Source organism: Balaenoptera borealis (assembly GCF_965194805.1).
Source record: "Balaenoptera borealis genome assembly, chromosome: 18".
In the NCBI taxonomy this organism is placed as follows: domain Eukaryota; kingdom Metazoa; phylum Chordata; class Mammalia; order Artiodactyla; family Balaenopteridae; genus Balaenoptera; species Balaenoptera borealis.
In genome coordinates this window covers 19,405,887-19,430,872 of record NC_138877.1, presented here as the reverse complement: position 1 = coordinate 19,430,872, position 24,986 = coordinate 19,405,887, and the positions used below count along the sequence as shown (strand labels likewise).

The 24,986-nt window shown below is 37.8% G+C and overlaps 1 protein-coding gene across 4 annotated transcripts in view; it reads left to right on the top strand.

The window, feature by feature from the left end:
- The window catches only part of CDADC1 (cytidine and dCMP deaminase domain containing 1), a 44,588-nt gene extending 27,463 nt beyond the window's left edge, over nucleotides 1–17,125 (top strand). For 2 of the 4 annotated variants that reach the window (XM_082365475.1, XM_082365472.1), the window contains 2 exons: nucleotides 3,421–3,481; nucleotides 9,489–11,250. In XM_082365475.1, the coding sequence (XP_082221601.1) occupies nucleotides 3,421–3,481; nucleotides 9,489–9,625 (198 nt within the window). In that variant the 3' untranslated portion in view covers nucleotides 9,626–11,250. The other 2 variants (XM_082365474.1, XM_082365473.1) reach the window with 2 other exon arrangements.
- Nucleotides 17,126–24,986: the final 7,861 nt, after the last annotated feature.

Here is a 24,986-nt window from a genome sequence, read left to right as displayed (position 1 = left end):
ATCCACAGAGTCCAATCAGGGTTTACCAGTTGTCCCAATAAAGTTCTATATAGCAAAAGGATCCTGTCCAGAATCATATGTTGCTTTGATAATTCTGGCTTTAAAAAAAAAAAAAAAAAATTTATTTATTTATTTATTTGGTTGCACCAGGTCTTAGTTGCAGCTCACTGGCTCCTTAGTTGTGGCATGTGAACTCTTAGTTGTGGCATGCATGAGGGATCTAGTTCCCTGACCAGGGATCGAACCTGGGCCCCCTGCATTGGGAGCACGGAGTCTTATCCACTGCGCCACCAGGGAAGTCCCATAATTCTGGCATTTAATATAACATTTATATACTGTAGTTTGCAGTGGGTACAAAAGGCATATAATAGAACTGTTTATAAATTTCAACTTTACTTTTCTGTTTGAATCCAGGGTGCCTGGAACATATAAGGCACCTAAAAAATACTTACTAAACCATATATATATTTAAAAATTTATTTAAAAATTAATATAACAACACACTATTTAGTTTCCTAGTTTATGTGTGTGTATGAAGAATCATAAATTTTTATCCTTTTCATTTTTGTCATATACTTTTGTTTTTTATTTCCAGTTGTCTTATTTAAAAGACATGATTTTAAAAAGAAAAGGGGGGCACTGAAAGAAGGGAGAGATGGGACAGATGCCTCTTTTGTAAAACTAAACAAGTTTGTATCCATCTAATCAAAAGGGAAATCACCAGTTCTGTATTTTTGTTTTCTGTTCCTTCATTCCTCCTGAAGATTGGGAAGAAATAATTCTCTTTATAAAGTGTAAGTGACCTAGCTCTTCAGGACTGTGAGTGCTGGGTTAAGCGAAATCTGAAATATCTTGCTTACTGGTGGATTTCAGTAGCTTTTCCACCGTAAAGAGAATGAAGAGATCAGAAGAATGTAAGAAAGGGCAAGAGAAGCAGGAAGAGACAGGAAGACAAAGGGAGTGAAGGCCCCTCGGGCAGAGATGGGATTCAGAAATACCTGTTGGGCCAAGACCCACCCAGGAGTGCCCTCATTCAGGTACACCTGGTCTCTCTGTACTCCTTCCAGTGAAGATTAGCTCTCCACGCTCTCATCCTTTCCCTCATCTGGCCTGGCTTGCAATATTATGTCAATGATTTAAACTACTTGGTTAGCTAAATGCCTAGTTTTGTAAATACCAGTAACTAACACGAACTAGTATTTGTTCCAAACTGGAATTTTTATAATGATTATATTGCTTTTAGACTGTCAAAAGTAGTATGAGTACCAATAAATTTCATTTTTTTAAACATTAAACCAATTGAAATTAATTGTGTTTGAAAATTTTTTTCTTTTCTCTTTGAGGTGTTACCATATGCCTTGAGATAAGAGGTTCTGTTCTGTGGGGTTGTTGCAGACTAAGCTAGGGCTGGGCAACAGTATTTCCAAGAATATATTTTACCTGTGTAAACCCAAGTCCATTTACTGAGAAACTATTTTTTTTTTCTGTTTAATACATGTGAATTTTTCTTTATTAGGTTATATTACTTTTTTTTAAATTGTGAAAGTAACGTATGCTCATTATAGAGGAAATAGAAAAAAGAACAGATATATAGAGGAAAATAAAAAAAGAACAGATATTATCCCACAGCTCATAGATACCACTGTTAACATGTTGCTGTATTTTCTGTGTCATTGAAAATTCTTCAGAAATAATTTTTAATGATTACACAGTATTGCAACCTATGGACATAACTTATTTAACCATTCCCTTTTTGTTGGACACCTAGATTGCTTCTAAGTTTTCACAGTTAGACATAATCTTTTTATGATGATCCTTAAATGTAAATTCAAGGTTATTAGTTTTTACTTTGCCCAAAGTAATAGATTTTAGTGGTTTGACATGTTTTGAACATGCCTTTTTTTTTGTTCTTAATTTCACATATATCTTCCCATTGCTTGGAAATCCTCCTTTTTCCTGGTGCTAATCCGAACCATCCCATTTCTATAGGTGACCAAACAGTTCTAGATGTCTTCCCTTTCCAAGGACTTTTTTATACGTGGTAAAATGTCTGTCTTATATCTCATTCTCCCTCAAGGCCCATGACATTAATTAGTTCATCTGATGAACTAATTGATGCTTCTGGAAGAGGCTCCCAGGAACTATCCACTTAATTGTGTCTTTCTGGAGAGAGTGCCCTAGTGGGGCTTTTTTGGTTAAGTCATTAGTGATTCTGATGATGGGGATTTCTAGGCAAATAAGAAAGGAAGGGTGTGCTTTGAGATATTGATTACACTCAATTTTTCTTATCTGCTGCTCCAGTCATCACTGTAATATCTGAGAATCTTCATGCTTCTCTATTTCCTTCTGAATGACTGAGATGGAAAACTGTAATCAGAGGAGATGTGATATGGTATGATATGATACAATAAATGGTATGCTATGATAAAAATAATAGTATATATTATATTACTATATTAAAAGGCAACATTACTATATATTACTATATAGTAATATATTTAATATATTACTATATTAAAATTGTAATATATATTAATATTACTATATATCAATAATATATATTATATATATTAATATAATATATATTAATATATACTAATATATTAAATATATTACTATATTAAAATTATTAATATATACTAATATATTTAATATATTACTATATATAGTAATATATATACTATATATATTACTATATATATACTATACTATATTATACTATACTATATTACTATATATATATACTATACTATATATAGTATATATATATACTAGTATATATATACTATACTAATATATAGTAATATATTATGTATATATAATATATTACTATATATTAATATATAGTAATATATTTAATATATTAGTATATATATTATATATAATTATAATATATGTTAATATATTAAATATATTACTATATTAAAATATATTACTATATTAAAATTATTAATATATAGTAATGTATTGAATATATCACTATATTAAAATTGTCCTATTTTCATTCTTTCTATCTAGGCCTTCTCTAGCTATTATAAGATTCTGTAGGACCTGGAGCTAGAATATGAAGTGGTGGAAATTCTATAGTATTGGGCATGGGCAGACCCAGGTTCTGGTGCTACTGCTGTCTTTAGTCAGTATGTAACCTTGGGCAACTCACTACACTTCTCTGGTCTTCCACTTCCTTACCTGTAAAACGAAGGTAAAGGAGGATTTTTACACTTCCTTCTCTAAGAATATTGATTCTCATTCCAGAAGTCATATCATTCAGGGTCATTCAGAGTCGTTATTAGAGCTTGGTTGGTACGACACACTAACTCTTTTTTCTTACATTGTTTTAAGCTGTTTTGATATTTGAAAGCACAGTGCTGAAATGCTATTTATTAAACATATAAATAAAATGTTTGTGTCCTTTTACAGTGGCAACTGAATCCATCCAGAACTTGTGTTCTTGAGCAAAATGAGCCTGAAAGCAGAGAGAGTAAGTATTTACAAGTCCTTTATTGAGGTTGACTTTGCTGCTAAGAAGAAAAGAAACATAGGGAGTTATAATGATCAGGTGTTGGAAATTGCTGTGGTTGGAGATGGAGCATATTCTTTTTGCAGGTTACATTTTTGCCATTCAATTTGTTCACAGACGTTTGTGTATCTACTATTTGCTAGGTGTCATGGAAACTGCTGATTAAGGACTAGTCCTATGGGCTCTGCAGTTTAATACAAATAATCATGTACAAATTGAATTTATAAATTAAATTTACATGAGAAAGTAGATGACAGTGCTCTTCTATAACAAAACAAAAGCCTCTTGGGCAGTTAGAAAGGAAAAATACATATAATTAATACAGATGGATCTAGGGCCAAATTATGAGGATATGTACATTCTTATTAGAGTAAAGCCACATTAGCTCAGATTGGTCAGAGAGTGGAAATATTCTGGTTATTTGAATAATCTAATTAAGAGTCATCACAGTTACCATAAATGAATTAGTAATCTTCAGAGCTTTATTATTTGCATATTAACACACATACTGTTAATGTAATACAATCTTTGGGAGATCTTGCAATTCCTCAGGCACATAATTTGGAACATTAATTATTATTAACTGTACAATATTATGTTAAAATATTAGCCATGTTATCTTTCTGTTTCGATTCAATTCAAGGTAAGTAGAAGTTTAGTATAATAAGTAAAATTTTCTTGATAATAACAATGATTTGACTACTCTGAAAAATCAGGAAATACAAGTCTTTATGGGCAGAAGCAAGAAAGAAAAATCCTGTGGAACAAAAACCACATTCACAGAAAGATAGACAAGATGAAAAGGCAGAGGGCTATGTACCAGATGAAGGAAGAAGATAAAACCTGAGAAAAACAACTAAATGAAGTGGAGATAGGCAATCTTCCAGAAAAAGAATTCAGAATAATGACAGTGAAGATGATCCAGGACCTGGGAAAAAGAATGGAGGCAAAGATTGAGAAGATGCAAGAAATGTTTAACAAAGACCTAGAAGAATTAAAGAACAAACAAACAGAGATGAACAATACAATAACTGAAATGAAAAATACACTGGAAGGAATCAATAGCAGAATAACTGAGGTAGAAGAACAGATAAGTGACCTGGAAGACAGAATGGTGGAATTCACTGCCGCAGAACAGAATAAAGAAAAAAGAAAGAGACCTCTGGGACAACATTAAACGCAACAACATTCGCATTATAGGGGTCCCAGAAGGAGAAGAGAGAGAGAAAGGACCCGAGAAGATATTTGAAGAGATTATAGTTGAAAACTTCCCTAACATGGGAAAGGAAATAGCCACCCAAGTCCAGGAAGCGCAGAGAGTCCCATACAGGATAAACCCAAGGAGAAACACGCCGAGACACATAGTAATCAAACTGGCAGAAATTAAACACAAAGAAAAATTACTGAAAGCAGCAAGGGAAAAACGACAATTAACAAACAAGGGAACTCCCATAAGGTTAACAGCTGATTTCTCAGCAGAAACTCTACAAGCCAGAAGGGAGTGGCATGATGTACTTAAAGTAATGAAAGGGAAGAACCTACAACCAAGATTACTCTACCCGGCAAGGATCTCATTCAGATTCGATGGAGAAATCAAAAGCTTTACAGACAAGCAAAAGCTAAGAGAATTTAGCACCACCAAACCAGCTCTACAACAAATGCTAAAGGAACTTCTCTAAATGGGAAACACAAGAGAAGAAAAGGACCTACAAAAACAAACCCAAAACAATTAAGAAAATGGTAATAGGAACATACATATCGATAATTACCTTAAACATGAATGGATTAAGTGCTCCAACCAAAAGACACGGGCTTGCTGAATGGATACAAAAACAAGACCCATATATATGTTGTCTACAAGAGACCCACTTCAGACCTAGGGACACATACAGACTGAAAGTGAGGGGATGGAAAAAGATATTCCATACAAATGGAAATCAAAAGAAAGCTGGAGTAGCAATACTCATATCAGATAAAATAGACTTTAAAATAATGTTACAAGAGACAAGGAAGGACACTACGTAATGATCAAGGGATCAATCCAAGAAGAAGATATAACAATTATAAATATATGTGCACCCAACATAGGAGCACCTCAATACATAAGGCAACTGCTAACAGCTATGAAAGAGGAAATCGACAGTAACACAGTAATAGTGGGGGACTTTTAACACCTCACTTAACACCAATCGACAGATCATCCAAACAGAAAACTAATAAGGAAACACAAGCTGTAAATGGCACAATAGACCAGATGGACTTAATTGATAGTTATAGGACATTCCATCCAAAAACAGCAGATTACACTTTCTTCTCAAGTGCGCACGGAACTTTCTCCAGGATAGATCACATCTTGGGTCACAAATTAAGCCTCAGTAAATTTAAGAAAATTGAAATCATATCAAGCATCTTTTCTGACCACAACGCTATGAGATTAGAAATCAATTACAGGGAAAAAACCGTAAAAAACACAAACACGAGGAGGCTAAACAGTACATTACTAAATAACCAAGAGATCACTGAAAAAATCAAAGAGGAAATCAAAAAATACCTAGAGACAAATAATGAAAACATGACGATCCAAAACCTATGGGATGCAGCAAAAGCAGTTCTAAGGGGGAAGTTTATAGCTATACAAGCCTACCTAAAGAAACAAGAAAAATCTCAAAGAAACAAAGGTGTAACCTTACACCTAAGGGAACTAGCGAAAGAAGAACAAACAAAACCCAAAGTTAGCATAAGGAAAGAAATCATAAAGATCAGAGCAGAAATAAATGAAATAGAAACAAAGAAAACAATAGCAAAGATCAATAAAACTAAAAGCTGGTTCTTTGAGAAGATAAACAAAATTGATAAACCATTAGCCAGACTCATCAAGAAAAAGAGGGAGAGGACTCAAATCAATAAAATTAGAAATGAAAAAGGAGAAGTTACAACAGACACCACAGAAATACAAAGCATCCTACGAGACTACTACAAGCAACTCTATGCCAGTAAAATGGACAATCTGGAAGAAATGGACAAATTCTTAGAAAGGTATAACCTTCCGAGAGTGAACCAGGAAGAAACAGAAAATATGAACAGACCAATCACAAGTAATGAAATTGAAACTGTGATTAAAAATCTTCCAACAAACAAAAGTCCAGGACCAGATGGCTTCACAGGTGAATTCTATCAAACATTTAGAGAAGAGCTAACACCCATCCTTCTCAAATTCTTCGAAAGAAATTGCGGAGGATGGAACACTCCCAAACTCATTCTATGAGGCCACCATCACCTTGATACCAAAACCAGACAAAGGTACTACAAAAAAAGAAAATTACAGACCAATATCACTGATGAATATAGATGCAAAAATCCTCAACAAACTACTAGTGAACAGAATCCAACAACACATTAAAAGGATCATACACCATGATCAAGTGGGATTTATCCCAGGGATGCAAGGATTCTTCAATATATGCAAATCAATCAGTGTGATACACCATATTAATAAATTGAAGAATAAAAACCATATGATCATCTCAATAGATGCAGAAAAAACTTTTGACAGAATTCAACAGCCGTTTATGATAAAAACTCTCCAGAAAGTAGGCATAGAGGGAACCTACCTCAACATAATAAAGGCCATATCCTACAAACCCACAGCAAACATCATTCTCAATGATGAAAAACTGAAAGCATTTCCTCTAAGATCAGGAACAAGACAGGATGTCCACTCTCACCACTGTTATTCAACATAGTTTTGGAAGTCCTAGCCACAGCAATCAGAGAAGAAAAAGAAAAGGAATACAAATTGGAAAAGAAGAACTAAAACTGTCACTGTTTGCAGATGACATGATACTATACATAGAGAATCCTAAAGATGCCACCAGAAAACTACTAGAGCTATTCAATGAATTTGGTAAAGTTGCAGGATACAAAATTAATGCACAGAAATCTCTTGCATTCCTATACACTAATGATGAAAAATCTGAAAGAGAAATTAAGGAAACACTCCCATTTACCACTGCAACAAAAAGAATAAAATACCTAGGAATAAACCTACCTAGGGAGACAAAAGACCTGTATGCAGAAAACTATAAGACAATGTTGAAAGACATTAAAGATGATACCAACAGATGGAGAGATATACCATGTTCTTGGATTGGAAGAATCAATATTGTGAAAATGACTATACTACCCAAAGCAATCTACAGATTCAGTGCAATCCCTATCAAATTACTAATGGCACTTTTTACAGAACTAGAACAAAAAATCTTAAAATTTGTATGGAGACACAAAAGACCCCAAATAGCCAAAGCAGTTTTGAGGGAAAAAAACGGAGCTGGAGGAATCAGACTCCCTGACTTCAGACTATACTACAAAGCTACAGTAATCAAGACAATATTGGTACTGGTACAAAAACAGAAATATAGATCAATGGAACAGGATAGAAAGCCCAGAGATAAACCCACACACCTATGGTCAACTAATCTATGACTAAGGAGGCAAGGATATACAATGGAGAAAAGACAGTCTCTTCAATAAGTGGTGCTGGGAAAACTGGACAGCTACATGTAAAAGAATGAAATTAGAACACTCCCTAACACCATACACAAAAATAAACTCAAAATGGATTTGAGACCTAAATGTAAGACCGGATACTATAAAACTCTTAGAGGAAAACATACGAAGAACACTCTGACATAAATCACAGCAAGATCTTTTTTGATCCACCTCCTAGAGTAATGGAAATAAAAACAAAAATAAACAAATGGGACCTAATGAAACTTAAAAGCTTTTGCAAAGCAAAGGAAACCATAAACAAGACGAAGACAAGCCTGAGAATGGGAGAAAATGCAAACGAATCAACGGACAAAGGATTAATCTCCAAAATATATAAACAGCTCATGCAGCTCAATATTAAAAAAACAAACAACCCAATCCAAAAATGGGCAGAAGACCTAAATAGACATTTCTCCAAAGAGGACATACAGATGGCCAAGAAGCACATGAAAAGCTGCTCAACATCACTAATTATTAGAGAAATGCAAATCAAAACTACAATGAGGTATTACCTCACAGCGGTTAGAATGGGCATCATCAGAAAACCTACAAACCAAGAAATGCTGGAGAGGGTGTGGAGAAAAGGGAACCCTCTTGCACTGTTGGTGGGAATGTAAATTGATACAGCCACTATGGAGAACAGTATGGAGGTTCCTTAAAAAACTAAAAACAGAACTACCATATGACCCAGCAATCCCACTACTGGGCATATACCTAGAGAAAACTGTAATTCAAAAAGACACATGCACCCCAATGTTCATTGCAGCACTATTTACAATAGGCAGGTCATAGAAGCAACCTAAATGCCCATCGACAGATGAATGGATAAAGAAGATGTGGTACATATATACAATAGAATATTACTCAGCCATAAAAAGGAATGAAATTGGGTCATTTGTAGAGACATGGATGCATCTAGAGACTGTCATCCAGAGTGAGTAAGTCAGAAAGAGAAAAACAAATATCGTACATTAACGCATATATGTGGAACCTAGAAAATGGTACAGATGAACCGGTTTGCAGGGCAGAAATAGAGACACAGATGTAGAGAACAAACGTATGGACACCAAGGGGGAGAAGCAGCGGGGGGTGTGGGTGGGGGGTGTGATGAATTGGGAGATTGGGATTGACATGTATACACTGATGTGTATAAAATGGATGAGTGCTGTATAAAAAAAAAATAAAATTTAAAAAATAAATAAGTTTAGTGATTAACTGATATACTGGCTGGCAATCATTAGGGTGTCAAAAAAGCAAAACTGGAGGAGTTTGAGTTAAAAAAAAAAGTCTTTATGGAAATAATTTCTATGTGAATATATTGATTTTCTATGTTTTGAGTTAGCTTTATTTTATTCAAGTAGTAAATTTTTTATTTGTAATCTGGAAAGAAATACATATCCACTCCATCTTTCTTTTTCAGAATTTATAAGGAAAAGAAAAGCGTTTAAAAAGAAAGGAAAAAATATGTATCTGTTTAAAGAATGCGTATTCAGTAACAGTGTTTTAAGGGGTGAGAACAATTCCCTGCTGTTAGGGAAAGGACACCAAAAGCACTAACCATAAAAAAATGAATTAATTTATCTATGTTAAAATTAAGAACATCTGTTTGTCAAAAGATACCATTAAAAGAGTACAAAGGCAAGCCATGGAAGAGGCGATATTTGCCACTTATTATCAAGATGGGTCTTGTGGCCAGGATTTATTGTCCCTAGATCACTAAGGAAGGGCAAGACATGCTGTGGGTGGAAGTATGGGAAGGAGGAGTCGTGATGGGGGAGGGGGTGAGAGGAATGCTTTTGCTTTGCTTGCAGTGCTGTATTTCTTGACCTGGCTAATGGTTAAATGTGTGTTTGCTTTATGATTGTTCATTGAACTGCAGATTTATGTTTTGTATGTATTTTTTAACAAGTGTTTTATATCAACAAGTAATATCGCTATCTCTTTTTCAATTTTATAAGAGCTTTATTGAGGTATAATTCATATATCATAAATTTGCTCTTTTAAAGTATAGAATTGAGTGGGTTTTTGTAGATTCACAGGTTTGTGCAACTGTCACCACAGCCTAATTTCAGAACATTTCCATCATCTCAGAAAGACTCCTCTTACCCATTTGTAGTCATCCTTATTTTCCCCTACCTCCAGCCCCAGGCTACCACTAATCTACTTTGGTAAATACATTATGATGCAATTCCTATATAAAGTTCAATAAGAAGGCAAATTGTGTATTGGTTAGTACATGTAGCAAAATTATTTTTAAGAAGTAATGGAATGATAAACACAAAATTCAGCATAGCGGTTACCTCTGAATGGGGGTGACAGAGGGATAGGATTAGATTGCGGAGCATAGCGGAGGTGGTAGCATTCTAGTTTTGGGGTTGGGTAGTAGTTTCTTGAGTATTAATTTATTATTAGGCTTTAGAGCTCCCATCTGTATTACACATATTCTTTTTTTTAATGTTTCCAGTATTACATCATAAGAGAGAGAGGACTTTCCAGATCTACCTCCACCTGTGTCCTTAAGACTAGGAAGACAGAGCAAAGCAGGACACAGAGGCTTGGACAGCAGGCAGATCCCTGAAAAGACAGGAAGCAGGGGGGCAAGAGGAAACTTTTGGAGATGATAGATATATTTATCACCTTGACTGTGGTGATGGTTTCTCGGATGCGTACTTGTGTTAAAACCCATTAAATTGTGCGCTTTAAACACACACAGTTTATGTACCAGGAAAGCCATGGAAATCAAATGATGGGAAGAGCTTCAAGCCAGGCCCTTCTCCCACCTGACCAAGGAAATGGGTCAGTTTTCCCTCCTGTGGAGGAGTGGGAATGGCGGGGTGTTCCCTCACACCCTCCCTGCCCCACAGATGGCTCCCTTCTCTCCCTGGAGGATAAGTAGGTGCATTTTGTTTCCTCCAGCCTAATAATAATAACTCTCCCCCCCAAAACAGTTTTATGAATTGTTGGCTATACACTGTTGAATGAATCCAGTTTTTAAAAGGTCAGATATTGTGTTACCTGAGTGAGTTATCTAGAATCTGTTCTTCAACAGTTGAGAATTATTTTAAGATAAAATCAGTATTCCTTTTTAACTTAAGCATTATTTTGATCTTACAACCTCTGTGACTTTAACAAATAGTCATTTATTTGAAGTGACATTTTTCTGACGTTAAGTTATTCTTGAACGCTAGATGGTGTGTTGGGACCCATACCCCAGGATGAAGAACAGCACCAAAACAAGAAGCTGCGTCTTGCAAACCACTAAGAAGTCTTGTCTAAACTGGGGTGAAGGCCTCAAGAATTTTTATTGCACTTTTAAAATCCAGCCTTGTTAACTCAGAAAATAAGAATGGATTTTGGATATAATTGAAAAATTTTTAAAGAAAGCTAATTTATTACTAGCATATGAATGATATTAATGAGAATATTTTTATTTTAGATTTGTGTGTTTTCCAGAGTATAGTGGTGTGTTTTTTTATTACACTGAATGAGGTATCAATAATTTAATGAGACCAGTTCAGTCGGCCATACAGATTGATTTCTCCTTGTCTTAGCTTTACATTAACCAGTTTGAAAGGGGCTGGTTTATTGGAGCGTACATCTCAGCAGAGAATTACATACCTTTTCAGAAATATTAATTCTTTTTTTTTATAAATTTATTTATTTTATTTATTTATTATTTTTGGCTGCATTGGGTCTCCGTTGCTGCAGGCGGGATCTCTCTAGTTGCGGCAAGCAGGGGCTACTCTTCGTTGTGGTGCGTGGGCTTCTCATTGCGGTGGCTTCTCTTGTTGTGGAGCAGGGGCTCTAGGCACGCGGGCTTCGGTACTTGTGGCTCGCAGGCTCTAGAGCGAAGGCTCAGTAGTTGTGGCACACGGGCTTAGTTGCTCTGCGGCATGTGGGATCTTCCCGGACCAGGGCTTGAACCCATGTCCCCTGCATTGGCAGGCGGATTCTTAACCACTGCGCTACTAGGGAAGCCCAGAAATATTCTTTTGGATTATGAAGGTGATAATTAGTAAACTACTCCAGGAAAATAAATGGCAACCTGGCCATTTTTAAGTCAGTGTGTGGCTCACCAAAAGTTCCCATTTATACTCAAAGCTTTCTAATAATCAGAATTTACTTAATTAGGATTGAGTCATAAAAATGAAGTTGGTGGACCTGGTCTCCTTTATAAAAGTATATTTCTAACAAGGTTATTAATTTTTCTTCAGTCTTTCGATATGTAGAAATCACGATCATTTGTTGGTCTAGGGTGTTTTTATATCACTGATTTTGGGTAGCAAAAGGAAGAGAATATAATTCTGAGACAGTATTACTATTTGATATCACTGACTCTTGAAACCACTAACAACAAACTTCAAATGTGGTTATGATGTTAACAGAGAAGAAATATTTTAGTCTGGAATACTGAAACTAGCCTTTTTCAAGTTCCATTCATAAATGCTGCCCATTATTCCCTCCATATAATTAGCACAGAATGTCTCATGGCTTTGAATGGAAAGCCTTATAAAAACATTTGCAAACCTTAAGAATACTGGAAGTCTTGAAAGTAAACATTATGGTCAGTTCAGTTATTTTCCAAATTGCTCTTGGTGAGTCCTCTCATTTTTATTGCTGAGAAACTTTCAGAAAATTAGCCCAAAGATGAAGGTACATGTTTTCTACTTTCCTAGAGTTAGAGAGGGATTTGCATGGCCTGGGGCCTGCAGGCCTGGGGCGTGACATGCTGAGGAATGACTGCTCTGGCTATATGCGGGGAATCAGGTTCGCCTCTGCTGTTGCCCCCTTTCTTTCCAGGGCATCACATATCATCACAAGGCCTCCTATCAGTTTCTCAGAATTTTACACAGGACAATCCACATGTTGACCGATGTCCCTGCTTGGACAGCAGCGTGCTTAGGTCCTCCGGGAGTTCAGTCATCATACCTGGCAGTTGAGAACTGCTGTAAACATTTCACCACAGATGTAGGACATGGAATAGAGAGGGATGGGAGGAAAGATGCCTTTAGAGGTAACTAAGGCTAATTTGAAAACCAGTGGTTAAGCTATTTAACATTTATCGATATTAAATATTGAGATTTGCTTACATTATGCTTAAGTTCATCTTATATGATGTGTTGTTTTCAACTGATATGTCAGCTACATCAACTATTTTGTAAATCAATCAGCAAATGTTTTGCCAGTTTTGTGGATTTATGTGTTGGACATAGTGGGGAATATCGGAAGGGAGAAACATACAAATGGGAAGAGCTATGATTAGGAAATGGAAAACTGGTTATTTCTGTAGCACTATTAAAATGGTCATGGTAATGCCATATTTCCTTCTGTGCAACTGGCCAGATTTCAACATTTATTGAGAGTTTACCATGTAGTACCAGAAGGAAAGCTCTTTGAGTGCAGAGATGCGTGTGTGTGTGTGTGTGTGTGTGTGTGTGTGTGCATGTGCATGTGTGTATTTAAACTGCTGAATCCAGTGCCTACAACAGTGTCTGGCACATAACAGACAGTCAATAAATATTTGTTGATTGACTGAATGACTGCTAGATTCTGGCTAGACCCCGGCTAGACCCCGTAGATGAGATGTGTAAGACATGCATCCTGACCTCCAGAAGCTCACAGTCTAGCGGAAGACGCAGGCATGAAATCAAGCAATAGAGTGATTCTCAGAAGGGGGTCCCTGGACCAGCAGCATTAGCCTCGCCTGGGGACTCATTAGAAGTGCAAGTTCTCAGGCCCACCCAAACCTGCTGAGTCAGAAACTCTAGGGGCGGGGCCCAGCACTCCCTCCAGGTGATTCTGATGACCCTCAAGGATGAGAACCGCCCTGTGGATGTAACTGTAGGAACAGTGGTGGCACAAAAGAGGACAAGCATACACTCTGGTGAGTCACGGAGAAAGGGTCTTGTAGAAGTGGAGGTCCTGAAGGGGCTACAGGGTGTTGCCAGGCAAACAGTGGGGGTGAGATGAACTTCTGGGAGAAAGTAATGGAGATAGATGGTCACACTGGGAAGCAGGAAAGGGAAGTGTCAGGGACTCACACAAAGATTGCTGAGCTGTACCAAGAGCGCCCTGGGGTAGCCCCCTGCCTAAAATCTAGGAATTCACAGTCAAGAGGGTTCATCCCTTAGGGTGAGAAATCAAAATTTGCACTTAAAAATACATCATCCTTAATTCCAAAGATGGGGAGGATAAAAGTGAATTCATAATTTGAAAAAAAGAGCTCTGCATTTGTTTACTGCCAAGTGACAATATAATATGCCACCTGGAGGCGGGGTGAGTGTGGGCCTGGCTCGCCCCCCAGCTGTCAGGTAGAGTGCATGCAGGTTTACATGTACTGTTTCATTGCATCACTGCCAAAGCTTTTTCTTTCATTCAGCTTTTCTATGGGTTTCTCTTCCTCAGTTACTTATTGAGTTTGAGAATATACCTTCTCTCATAAATCTTCCTCGTTTTATGCATGAACAGTTCAGCTTTAAGATCTGCCACAACAATCTGCTTTTGACCCACTTTAGAGCAATTGTTTGAAGTTCTGGTATTGCCAATAGTGGCCACTTGGCATTTAGCTGAGGCTATTACTATTGCTTTTTAGGATTAAGCAACAGTTTAGAACCTTCATTTTTATGTGTAATATTCTTAAGGGTTTTGGGTGTTTTTTTTTGCTATCATTTAAAATTATAACGTATTTCTGATATACAAGAAAAGTTAAAAGCCCCATTAATCAGTATCAGTTGAAAATGAGGCCCATTTAAAATGGAATACCCTTTAGAACCTTGTCCATAAAAATGTATTTACTCTATTCAATGAATTGCATTTAAATGGACTCAAGATTTCGAAGGAACTTAGATCTCATCTGTTTAGAATACTCCTTTATAGATCTGGAAACAGAAGCGTCCAGAAGGTGAATGATTTCTTAAAGTCTAGTTCAGAATGTCACAAGGGCCTAAATCAGTATCAGTTTTTTTTTTTTCCATTTTCAGTTTTGCTTTTAATGTCAGTGCACATTTGTCCTGTACATGTTGACATGTTGGCTGATTTTAACATGTATGTGACAGTAATAAAAGACTTCCATTACTATAAATTAAGTCATTTTTTAGTAAAGTTACACCTACACATTTTAAATGAGCAAATAGTCCTATAAACCTTACTTTGAAACAGTAAGTCCCACACTGTCCTCTGTATCACCCCACCCCAGAGGCCACCAGGCTCAACTATTTTAGCTGATTATTTTGTATTTATCTCCAAATCTCCAAATCACATGTTCCTTACTAGTGTTTCAGTTTTAGGTATTTTCTTTTGAATTACCATTATGAAAGAGCTTTCTTTCACCTCACTGTCTCCACACACTTCCATCTTTCCATCCTCCCCATATTTTATTTTGGTTGCATCAATATTCATTGTTTGGTATTATGACTATGTGAATGCTACTCAGGTTTGTCATGTTGTGTACTGTGATTACTTTCCCTTTCCTTATAAAATTTATTTTCCTGAATTTAAAATTTGTCTTTTTTTTGGAGAGGGGGGGCAAGCTTGGTTTTCTATATTTTATTGCTAACCTGTAGCCAAACTCTTCTCCCAGTTGTGTGACCAACTCTTCTCCCAGTTGTGTGAACTTCTCTCAGTATGCTCAAGCACATTGAGTGTCCTAAAAAGCTCTTCTTATTGAAGAAATCCCTCCTAGAGCCTCTGACCACCTCTGGCCTGGGCTAATTGGTCACCAGACCTTCTGCACTGCTGGCTTCCCGGGATCTCCCTCCACAGCTCTCCTGGAGGGAGTTGGGGGCATTCTTCACCTTCTCCTTGAATTGGAACACCTGTTTCCTGGAATCCAGTCTTTTTCTCAGTTTGGTGGGCATATCTTTCAGAAGGTCTCTGAGAAAAGGGTACATGGTGGTGGGATGACTGTCAGACAAGGCTATTGTTGGGGAACATTTTCGATGCTATGAATATCTGCAAATGTCTTTATTCTACCCTCAATTTAATTGATAGTTTGTTGGGTGTAGAATTCTAGATTGGGAATAACTTCCCCTCAGAATCTTGAAGGCATTGTTTCATGATCCTAGTTACACTACTAGAATAAGTTTCAAGGTTTGGGTTGTCAGTCAGACTCAGAAGAATCAATGAAGGGGGACTTCCCTGGTGGCGCAGTAGTTAAGAATCCGCCTGCCAATGCAGGGGACAGTTCGAGCCCTGGTCCGGGAAGATCCCACATGCCGCGGAGCAACTAAGCCCGTGCACCACAACTACTGAGCCTGCGCTCTAGAGCCCGCGAGCCACAACTACTGAAGCCCGTGTGCCTAGAGCCCATGCTCCGCAACAAAGAGAAGCCACCGCAATGAGAAGCCCGTGCACCACAACGAAGAGTAGCCCCCACTCGCCTCAACTAGAGAAAAGCCTGCGTGCAGCAACAAAGATCCAATGCAGCCAAAAATAAAAATAAATACATAAATTTATAAAAAAAAAATCAACAAGGGTTACTTGGCAGCAGATGTTTAGAACAATGTAGAACACAGCACAGCCTCATGCACTGCAGCAGCCTCCCGAGACCTCACATTCACAGGCACAGCTTCCAGAATGTCACCATTGAGTCCTCTTTTCTCTTTGTCCTATAAGTTTATGTTTAAAACAAAACTCCTTTACTTTCATTTTATGATTTTGGGGGAGAAAAAAGAGGTAAATTAATGTTCATTCACTTCCATTTTTGTATTTTCTGTAATGTTTTGGCTTTAAGCATGAAATTCCTTTCCCACAGTCATTTTAAACATTTTTATTAATATATTTAGTATAAATAGCCACCCCCTAATATCATTATGTATCTTCTCCTTGGGGATAAGCCCCAAAGATATTGTGTCAGAGGAGTATGTGTTCTTCTGCTAAGGGCTGTTTTTAAGACTTGATGGAGATGAGGAATACCTGAAAAATACGGATTTTCTAAAACACAACCTTTGGGGATAAAGAATTAAATCTTGTTCAACATCATAGCATTTGGGTGTCTTTCTATTTGTTATTTCTGATTGTATATTTTAAAAGGCTTGAAAATAGAAACACTTTACCAGGCTAACCATGTATTTTGGTTCTTGTTTAACTCTCATCTCTGCTGGAATTGGTCCACTAGGTGGCTTCAGGCTCAAGTTTATTTGCAAACCATATATCTGATAAAGAGTTAATACCCAAAATATACAAAGAACTCATAAAAATCAATATTAATAGAACAAAGCACCCAGTTTAAAAAAAAATGGGCAGACATCTGAATAGACAATTTTCCAAAGAAAACATACAGATGACCAACAGGTACATGAAAAGATGCTCAGCACCACCAATCATCAGGGAAACCCCAATCAGAATCACAATGAGGTATCATCTCATAGCTGTCAGAATATTCTATTATCAAAAAGACAGTAACAAATGTTGACAACGATGTATAGAAAAGGTAACCATTGTGCACTGTTGGTGGGAAGTAAATTGGTGCAGCCACTATGGAAAAAAAGTATGGCTATTTCTCAAAAAAAATTAAAAATAGATCTACCATATGTTCCAGCAATTCCAATTCTGGGTATTAAGCAAAAACACTAATTGGAAAATATATATGCACCACTACATTCACTGCAGCATTATTTATAATAGCCAACCCAAGTGCCCATCAATTAATGGATAAAGAAGTTACACACACACACTCACACACACACAAAATGGAATATTAGCCATAGAAAAGAATGAAATCTTGCTATCTGAGACAACATGACAAGACCTAGAGGGTACTATGCTAAGTGAAAATAAGTCAGACCGAGAAAAACAGTAACGATGATTTCAATTATTTGTGTAATCTAAAAAACAAAGCAAATGAACATATAACAAAACAAACAGATTTGTAAATACAGAGGAAAAAACAGGTGGTTGCCAAAGGAGAGGGGAGTGGGAGGAGGAAAGAAGTAGGTGAAGGAGATCAAGAGGTACAAACTTCCAGATGCAAATAAAAAACAGTCTTGGGTATGAGATTTGGGAAATATAGTCAGTAACTATGTAATATCTTCATATGGTGACATATCATAAACCGACTTACTGTGTTGATCATTTTGAAATGTATAGAAATATCAAATCACTGTGTTGGGCAACTGGAACTACCAGTGTTGTAGGTCAATTATAGTTCAAAAACAAACTCACAGGAAAAGAGATTTGTCCTTTCCAGAGGCAGTGTGTGCGTGGAGAAGGAATTGGACGAAGGCAGCCAAAAGTTACAAACTTCCAGTTACAAGATAAATAAGTACTAGGGATGTAATGTACAACATGATAAATATAATTAACACTGCTGTATGTTATATATGAAAGTTGTTAAGAGAGTACATCCTAAGAGTTATCACAAAATTTTTTGCTATTTCTTTAATTTTGTATCTATATGAGATGAATGCTCACTAAACTGATTGGGATAATCATTTCATGATGTCTGTAAGTCAAATCCTTACGCTGTACACCTTAAACTTGGATACAGTGCTGTATGTCGATTATATCTCAATAAAACTTAAATAAATAAATGAATAATACCTTAATAAACCTAACTTAGGAAAAAACTTTATAGCAAGATTAAGTGAATCCTATGCCAGGACTCAAATGTTTTGGTTGTTAGGAAGTATATTAATACAACTAATCAGCTTACAAATTTAGGAAAGGCATGTGACCAACTTGATAGATGCAAATAAAGTAGCATGGTAGAATATTACAGGTAAAAATTATAGAAATAAGATATTAATGCATATGTACTCAAAGAAATGTCGCATACCCACAACACTAGTTCACCTATAGAGAAATAATAGATTAATTTCCTCTAATTGTCAGAAAGATCACTAGGAGACATGAACACCTAACTTACTTAACACTTTGAGGTATTAGTAAAAAAAAAAATTACCACTGGAAAAGAAGGATTAAAATTATCTCCATTTGCAGAGCATATGGATATATATCTAGTAAGCCCAAAGAACAAGTGGAAATTTGTTACAGAAAATGAGACAATAAAATATTTTAAAGACTATAACATAAGCATGTAGTACACAGTTCATATAGACACATCGCAAGCAGTTACCAGGTATGTTAAAAGGGAGGCTGCAATTTTTAAAGTATAAAATAAAAATAAATCTAACAACACATGTGAAAAGCCTATATGAATAAAATTATCATGAACTCCTTATATAGATAATACAGATTCGAAGAAAAGGAAAAATCGATTTCCTTAAATATAAATCTTATATATAGAGAAAAATATACTAATATGCATATGTGTATGTATATATTTGTGTGTATATGTGTGTGTGTATACATATATATACACACATACAAATATTTTTCTGGGGATAGATAATTTGTTTACATAAAATATGAAAAAATATATAAAATGTACATAAAATAGAAATTATTAATTATTTAATGAAATGTTATTTTATGAAATTAAAGATTAGTTATTAATTTAAATATATTTTACATACAAGATACTTTATATATGTTTCATGGAAACTACAAAGAAAAAAAAATCTATTGTAGTTACACAAAAGATTAATCCTTTTTCTTTAAAAAGAATTAATTCATATCACATCAAAAAAAATACAAAGGAACTACAACAACAACAAACAGAAAATAATGAAAGTCCTTATCAACAATTAACCTAAACATTAACAGATGAAATTCTCCAATTAAATGACACAAAGTGGTTGAATTAATTTAAAAAAAGAACCTACAGGGAATTCCCTGGTGGTCTAGTGGTTTCACTGCCGGGGACCTGGGTTCCATCCCTGGTTGGGGAACAAGGATCCTGCAGGCAGCATGGCATGGCCAAAATAAAAAATAAAAGAATAATAATTTTAAAAAGAACCTACAATATGCTGTCTACAAGAGACTCAATTTAACTTTAAGGATGTATATAGGTTAAAGTGAGAGGATGTAAAAATATATTCCATGCAAATGGCAACCCAAAAGAGAGCAGGAGTACCTATACTTAGATAATACATATTTTCAATCAAAATCAGTCACAAGACAATGTTACTCTACAGTGATAAAGGAGTCAAATTATCAAGAGAATATTACAAGTATAAATATGCACCCAACATTGGAACATGTAGACATTTAAAGCAAATATTAACAAAACTACATACAGAAAAAGCAATAAAGTAACAGGGTACTTCAGTACCCCATTTGTAAATGTGGATAGATCATCAGGCAGAAAATTCATGAGAAAACATTGACCTGCACAACACTTTAGAAAAGTAAACCTAATGGATATATACAGAACATGCCATCCAAGGGCACCAGAAAACACAGTCTTCTCAAGGGCACATAAAACATTCCCAAGGATATGTCATTCCTGGGCCAAAAAGCCAAATTTAACACATTTAAGACTAAAATCTTATCTCAAAGCTTTCCAACCACAATATGGAACTAGAAATCAATAGGAGAAAAATCTGGAAATTTTACAAATACATGGAAATTGAACAACACACTCCTGAATAACCAGTGGGTCAAAGTAGAAATCAAAAGAGAAATTAGACAGTATCTTGAAAAAATATAAATACAAAATACCACAATTTAGGGAATACATCAACAGTAATTCTTATGTGCCTACATTTTAAAAAATGAAAGTTTTCAAAAACAACCTAACTTTACACATCAAGAAAATAGGAAAATAAAGAATTAAGCACCAGATTAGAAGAAAGGAAAGAGCAAAGATTAGAGGATAAACAATGGATAAAGAGACTAGAAAAAAAAATCAAGCTAAGAGTTGGTTTTAAAAAATAAAGCAAACTGACAAACTTTTAGCTAGACTAACCAAGGAAAAAAGAGAAGTCAAAAAATCTGATAAATGGAAGAGGAGACATCAAAGAAACACAAAGGACCATAAGAGTATATTATTAACAATTACATACCAACAAATGAGATAAATTATAATAAATTCCCAAAGCATGAACCTACCAAGACTGAATTATGAAGAGAAAGTCTGAACAGATCAATAATAAATGAGGACATTGAAACAACAAACATAAACCTCCCGACAAAGAAAAGCCCAAGACCAGATGGTTTCACTGGTGAATTCTACCAAACATTAAAAAACTGGACTACCCCGGTGGCGTAGTGGGGAAGAATCCATCTGCCAGTGCAGGGGACACGGGTTCGAGCCCTGGTCTGGGAAGATCCCACATGCCATGGAGCAACTAAGCCCATGCACCACAACTACTGAGTCTGAACTCTAGAGCCGGAGAGCCACAACTACTGAAGCCCGCGCACCTAGAGCCCGTGCTCCACAACAAGAGAAGCCACTGCAGTGAGAAGCCCACGCACCACAACAAAGAGTAGCCCCCGCTCGCTGCAACTGGAGAAAGCCTGCGTGCAGCAACGAAGACCCAATGCAACTAAAAATAAATAAATAAAAATAAAATAAAAATTTTAAATCTATAAAAAAATAATTAACACCAATCATTCTCAAACTCTTCCAGAAAAATTGAGGAGGAGGGAAGACTCCCAAGCTCACTTTATGAGTTCAGCATTACTCTGACACCAAAGCCAGATAAGGAACACTACAAGAAAATAAATCTATAGGCTGATATGCCTGATGAACATAAATGCAAAAATTCTCAGCAAAAGTCTAAATAAATCAATAAGGGTGATACACATTGCTAAAAGAATGAAGAATATATGATCCTTTCAATAGATGAAGAAAAAGCAATTGACAAAATTCAAAACATTTTTATGACAAAAGCTCTCAAAAAATTGGGAACAGAAGAAGCATGCCTCAAAATAAGACCATATAATACACAACCACAACTAACCTTGTACTGTACCTTGTAACCCTGAATGGTGAAAAATTCAAAGCTTTTCCCTTTTAATCAGGAACAAGATAAGGGTATCCACACTCACTATTATTAAAGACAGTACTGAAGTCCTAAGCAGAGCAATATGACACAAAAATAAGAAATAAAAAGGCATCCAAAATGGAGAGGGAAAAGTAAAGCTTCCTCTGTTTTCAGAAAACATGATCTTATATAAGACCTCTCCTCCCCCCCAATACGGTAGAAAATAAATTCAATAAAGTTTTAGGACATAAAACCAACATACAAAAGCCAGTTGCATTATATGCAATAGTAACAAAATATTTGAAAGAAATAAAATAATTCCATTTACAAGTAATTGTTGTCCTCGACCACCCTAAGGGTCCCCGGGCGTCTGTGACAGCGCGGGTCCGACCTCTTTAGTCGGCTGAGGCACCCAGCCCCCGTCCCCTCCCCCCTGGTATTTTATCTAATAGCGGAAGGAGCGCAGAGGCACTTGGCTAAATCAAGAGACCTGCGAGCCTGTGGATGAGTTTTAAGCCCCAGAGCGCGAGAGGCAATTAAACATTATTGGAACCCACTGTAAGCGGGGGGAGGGGAGGTTAGGAGGCGGAGTCCCGCCGCAGCGGGTCCCGCCCCAGGACCCCGCACAGACACGCCCCGCCCCTTCCCCGCCGTCAGGAGGAGGGGCTCTGCACCTCCCCCTCCCCGATTCCCCCCAGGACGCGCAGGTTTCCACCCCCACCCCGGGGCCCAAGCAAGCCGGGCGGAGGTCAGGGGCAAGATGAGGGACCCAAATTCCTCTGGACTAAGGTGCTACGGGGCAGCTCTTCCTAAAGAGCAGTCGCAGCTCCGAGCGAACCCCTGCGACTCGAAAGTTAGCCTCGCGACCCGCCCCCCCGCCCCCGCGGGCGGTGCAGGGTCCGGGCCAGCTTACCTGGCCTGAGGCCCCAGGGGCGGCCGGGGCCTCAGCGGGCGCGGTCCGTCGTAGCGCAGCGGCCGAGCGGCTGTGGGCTGGCTCCGCGTCGCGCCGCCCTCCCCTCCGGCTCCCAGGCAACTCAGCTAGGGCGGATGGATGCAAGAGAGGCCGTGCAGGGAGTTCGGGCTCCGTAGGGACCTGGGCTCCATTGCGGTCGGCGGGGCGCTGGGCCCTCAGTCACTTGCAGGGCCTTTTGTCCGTTCCCTTCCTCGCCCCACTCCGGGCGCTAAACGTCAGGTGCCCCGGATTTAGGGCAGGTGGCGGGCATCTAGTCACGTGACCCGGCTCCACTCACTCTGCCTCTCAAGCCTGAAACTTAAAAAGTCGGAAACTTCTCCTTGATCCCAGCACCTAACATAACTTTTGACGTAAAGGCTGGGATCAATGATTGTACAACAGATGGATAAGCGAGAACCTTCTGCTGAGGGGAGGGGCGTGGGGACAGCAGGGGGAGGCTCAGATGGAAAGGGAAGAAGGAAGTTGGCGGAAAACTCGGAGAGGAAGGGCACAGGTATGAGCACAGCCCACCCACCAAAATACCACCGCTTTTACAGGCTCCACGTTCAGGACCACCAGCCCCGTTTTCCAGATGCCAGCACCCACGCAGGCCTACAGCTTGCAAACTGCAAGCCCAAGAGTCAAGCCAGGTATTTCTGGGTCCAGAGTCCTGCCTCTGGAGAAGCAAAGAGCAGTCACACCGCAGACAGCCTGTGAGGCTGTCCAGCCACTGGGCCACCTGGCCAGGCTGGAAGTGCCCCATCGGATGCTGAAGGGGCAGACCTCTGTCCTCTGTGTGAGGCGAGGCAATTTGGGCTGGAGAGTCGGAAGCACCCGGTTACCAACCCCTCCTCTCTGGGCACGTCCTTGGGGTTCCTCCATCCCCATCTCCCAGCCTGGATGTCTGGCCGGGAGCCGCAGGTGGGATCCGCCGGTGCTCCGGCGCCCTCTAGCGGCCGTTCGCTCTAAGGCCAACTCTTAGCCCTTCCTCCCGCCTCCCTCCCCAGCCCTGGGGGCTGCACTGGCCTTGGGCACCTGCCAGCCTGATTTTGTTCCTCCTCTCCCTTTAAGCACAATGAAGTGCCCTACAGAGGTTTAGAATCTCTTGGAGAAAGAAGCTCTTTTAGTCAATACACCTTGACCCTGAGAAGGTGGTTTCTAGAATGAACCTGAAATACTGTATTTTTCTCCATGTATTTCCAAGAAGAGAGAGCTCTAGTTTTCTAAGTCAAAAGAAACACAAAGTTATAAATACGATGTTGTGAGCCAGAGATGGAAAATCAACATTTTAGAAAGTTTATTTTTTTTGAATTGACCTTTTATTGAAGACAGAATAAAGGATTCCCCTGTAGATTCCTTAAACTGTAAACACATAAAATCTCTCTGGACTTGATTGATTCAGTTGTGAAATTTAAAAGAGAAAGCTAAAACTGTGCATGAGCAATTCTTCTTGACAAAACCGTTCGATCAATCAGCCCCCTTAAATCCTGTGACCCCTGTATGATCAAGCAGCCTCCTAAAATCCCGTGACCACTGTTAGATCTATCAGCGGCCTTAAATCCCATGACCTTCTTTGATTCAATAAGCACCCTTAAATCCTGTGACCCCCGTTAACTCAGTCAGCAAGATAACGGTTCTGGTTTCACAGGGAAATACCAGGAAATGTTATCAACAGCACAGTCCTATTTAGGCAAGTTCATGCAAAAAAAAAAAAAAAAAAAAAAAAGGCTTTTGAGGTCTGTACACATATCCTACTATTTAAGACCTGCAGACCATTTATCTCCTTTTCCTCAACTTTAGAATTTCCATTCAGCTCAAAACACATTTGAATCTTTTATTCTGGTTGCTTTGCACCTAATGAGGCTTAAATTATGGCTTCAGTATCTTTAGCAAAGTTCTTCTGACTGATAAATGATTTATGATTTTCTTTTGTCCTCGGTTGCTTTACCTGCCTTTCAGGGACCGCCCTCATTTTCAAGAACTTGAGAGTGAGACTTTGTGATTAGAGGAATTCCAGAAGAGGATGCATCCTTATAAGGTTAAAAAAAAAAAAAATAGTGTCATTTAGTAGTGTACAGAAGTGTGAGGGCCAAGATAAAGGATGAAGTTCCAGCTTCTTAAAAGTGTGGAGGAAGGG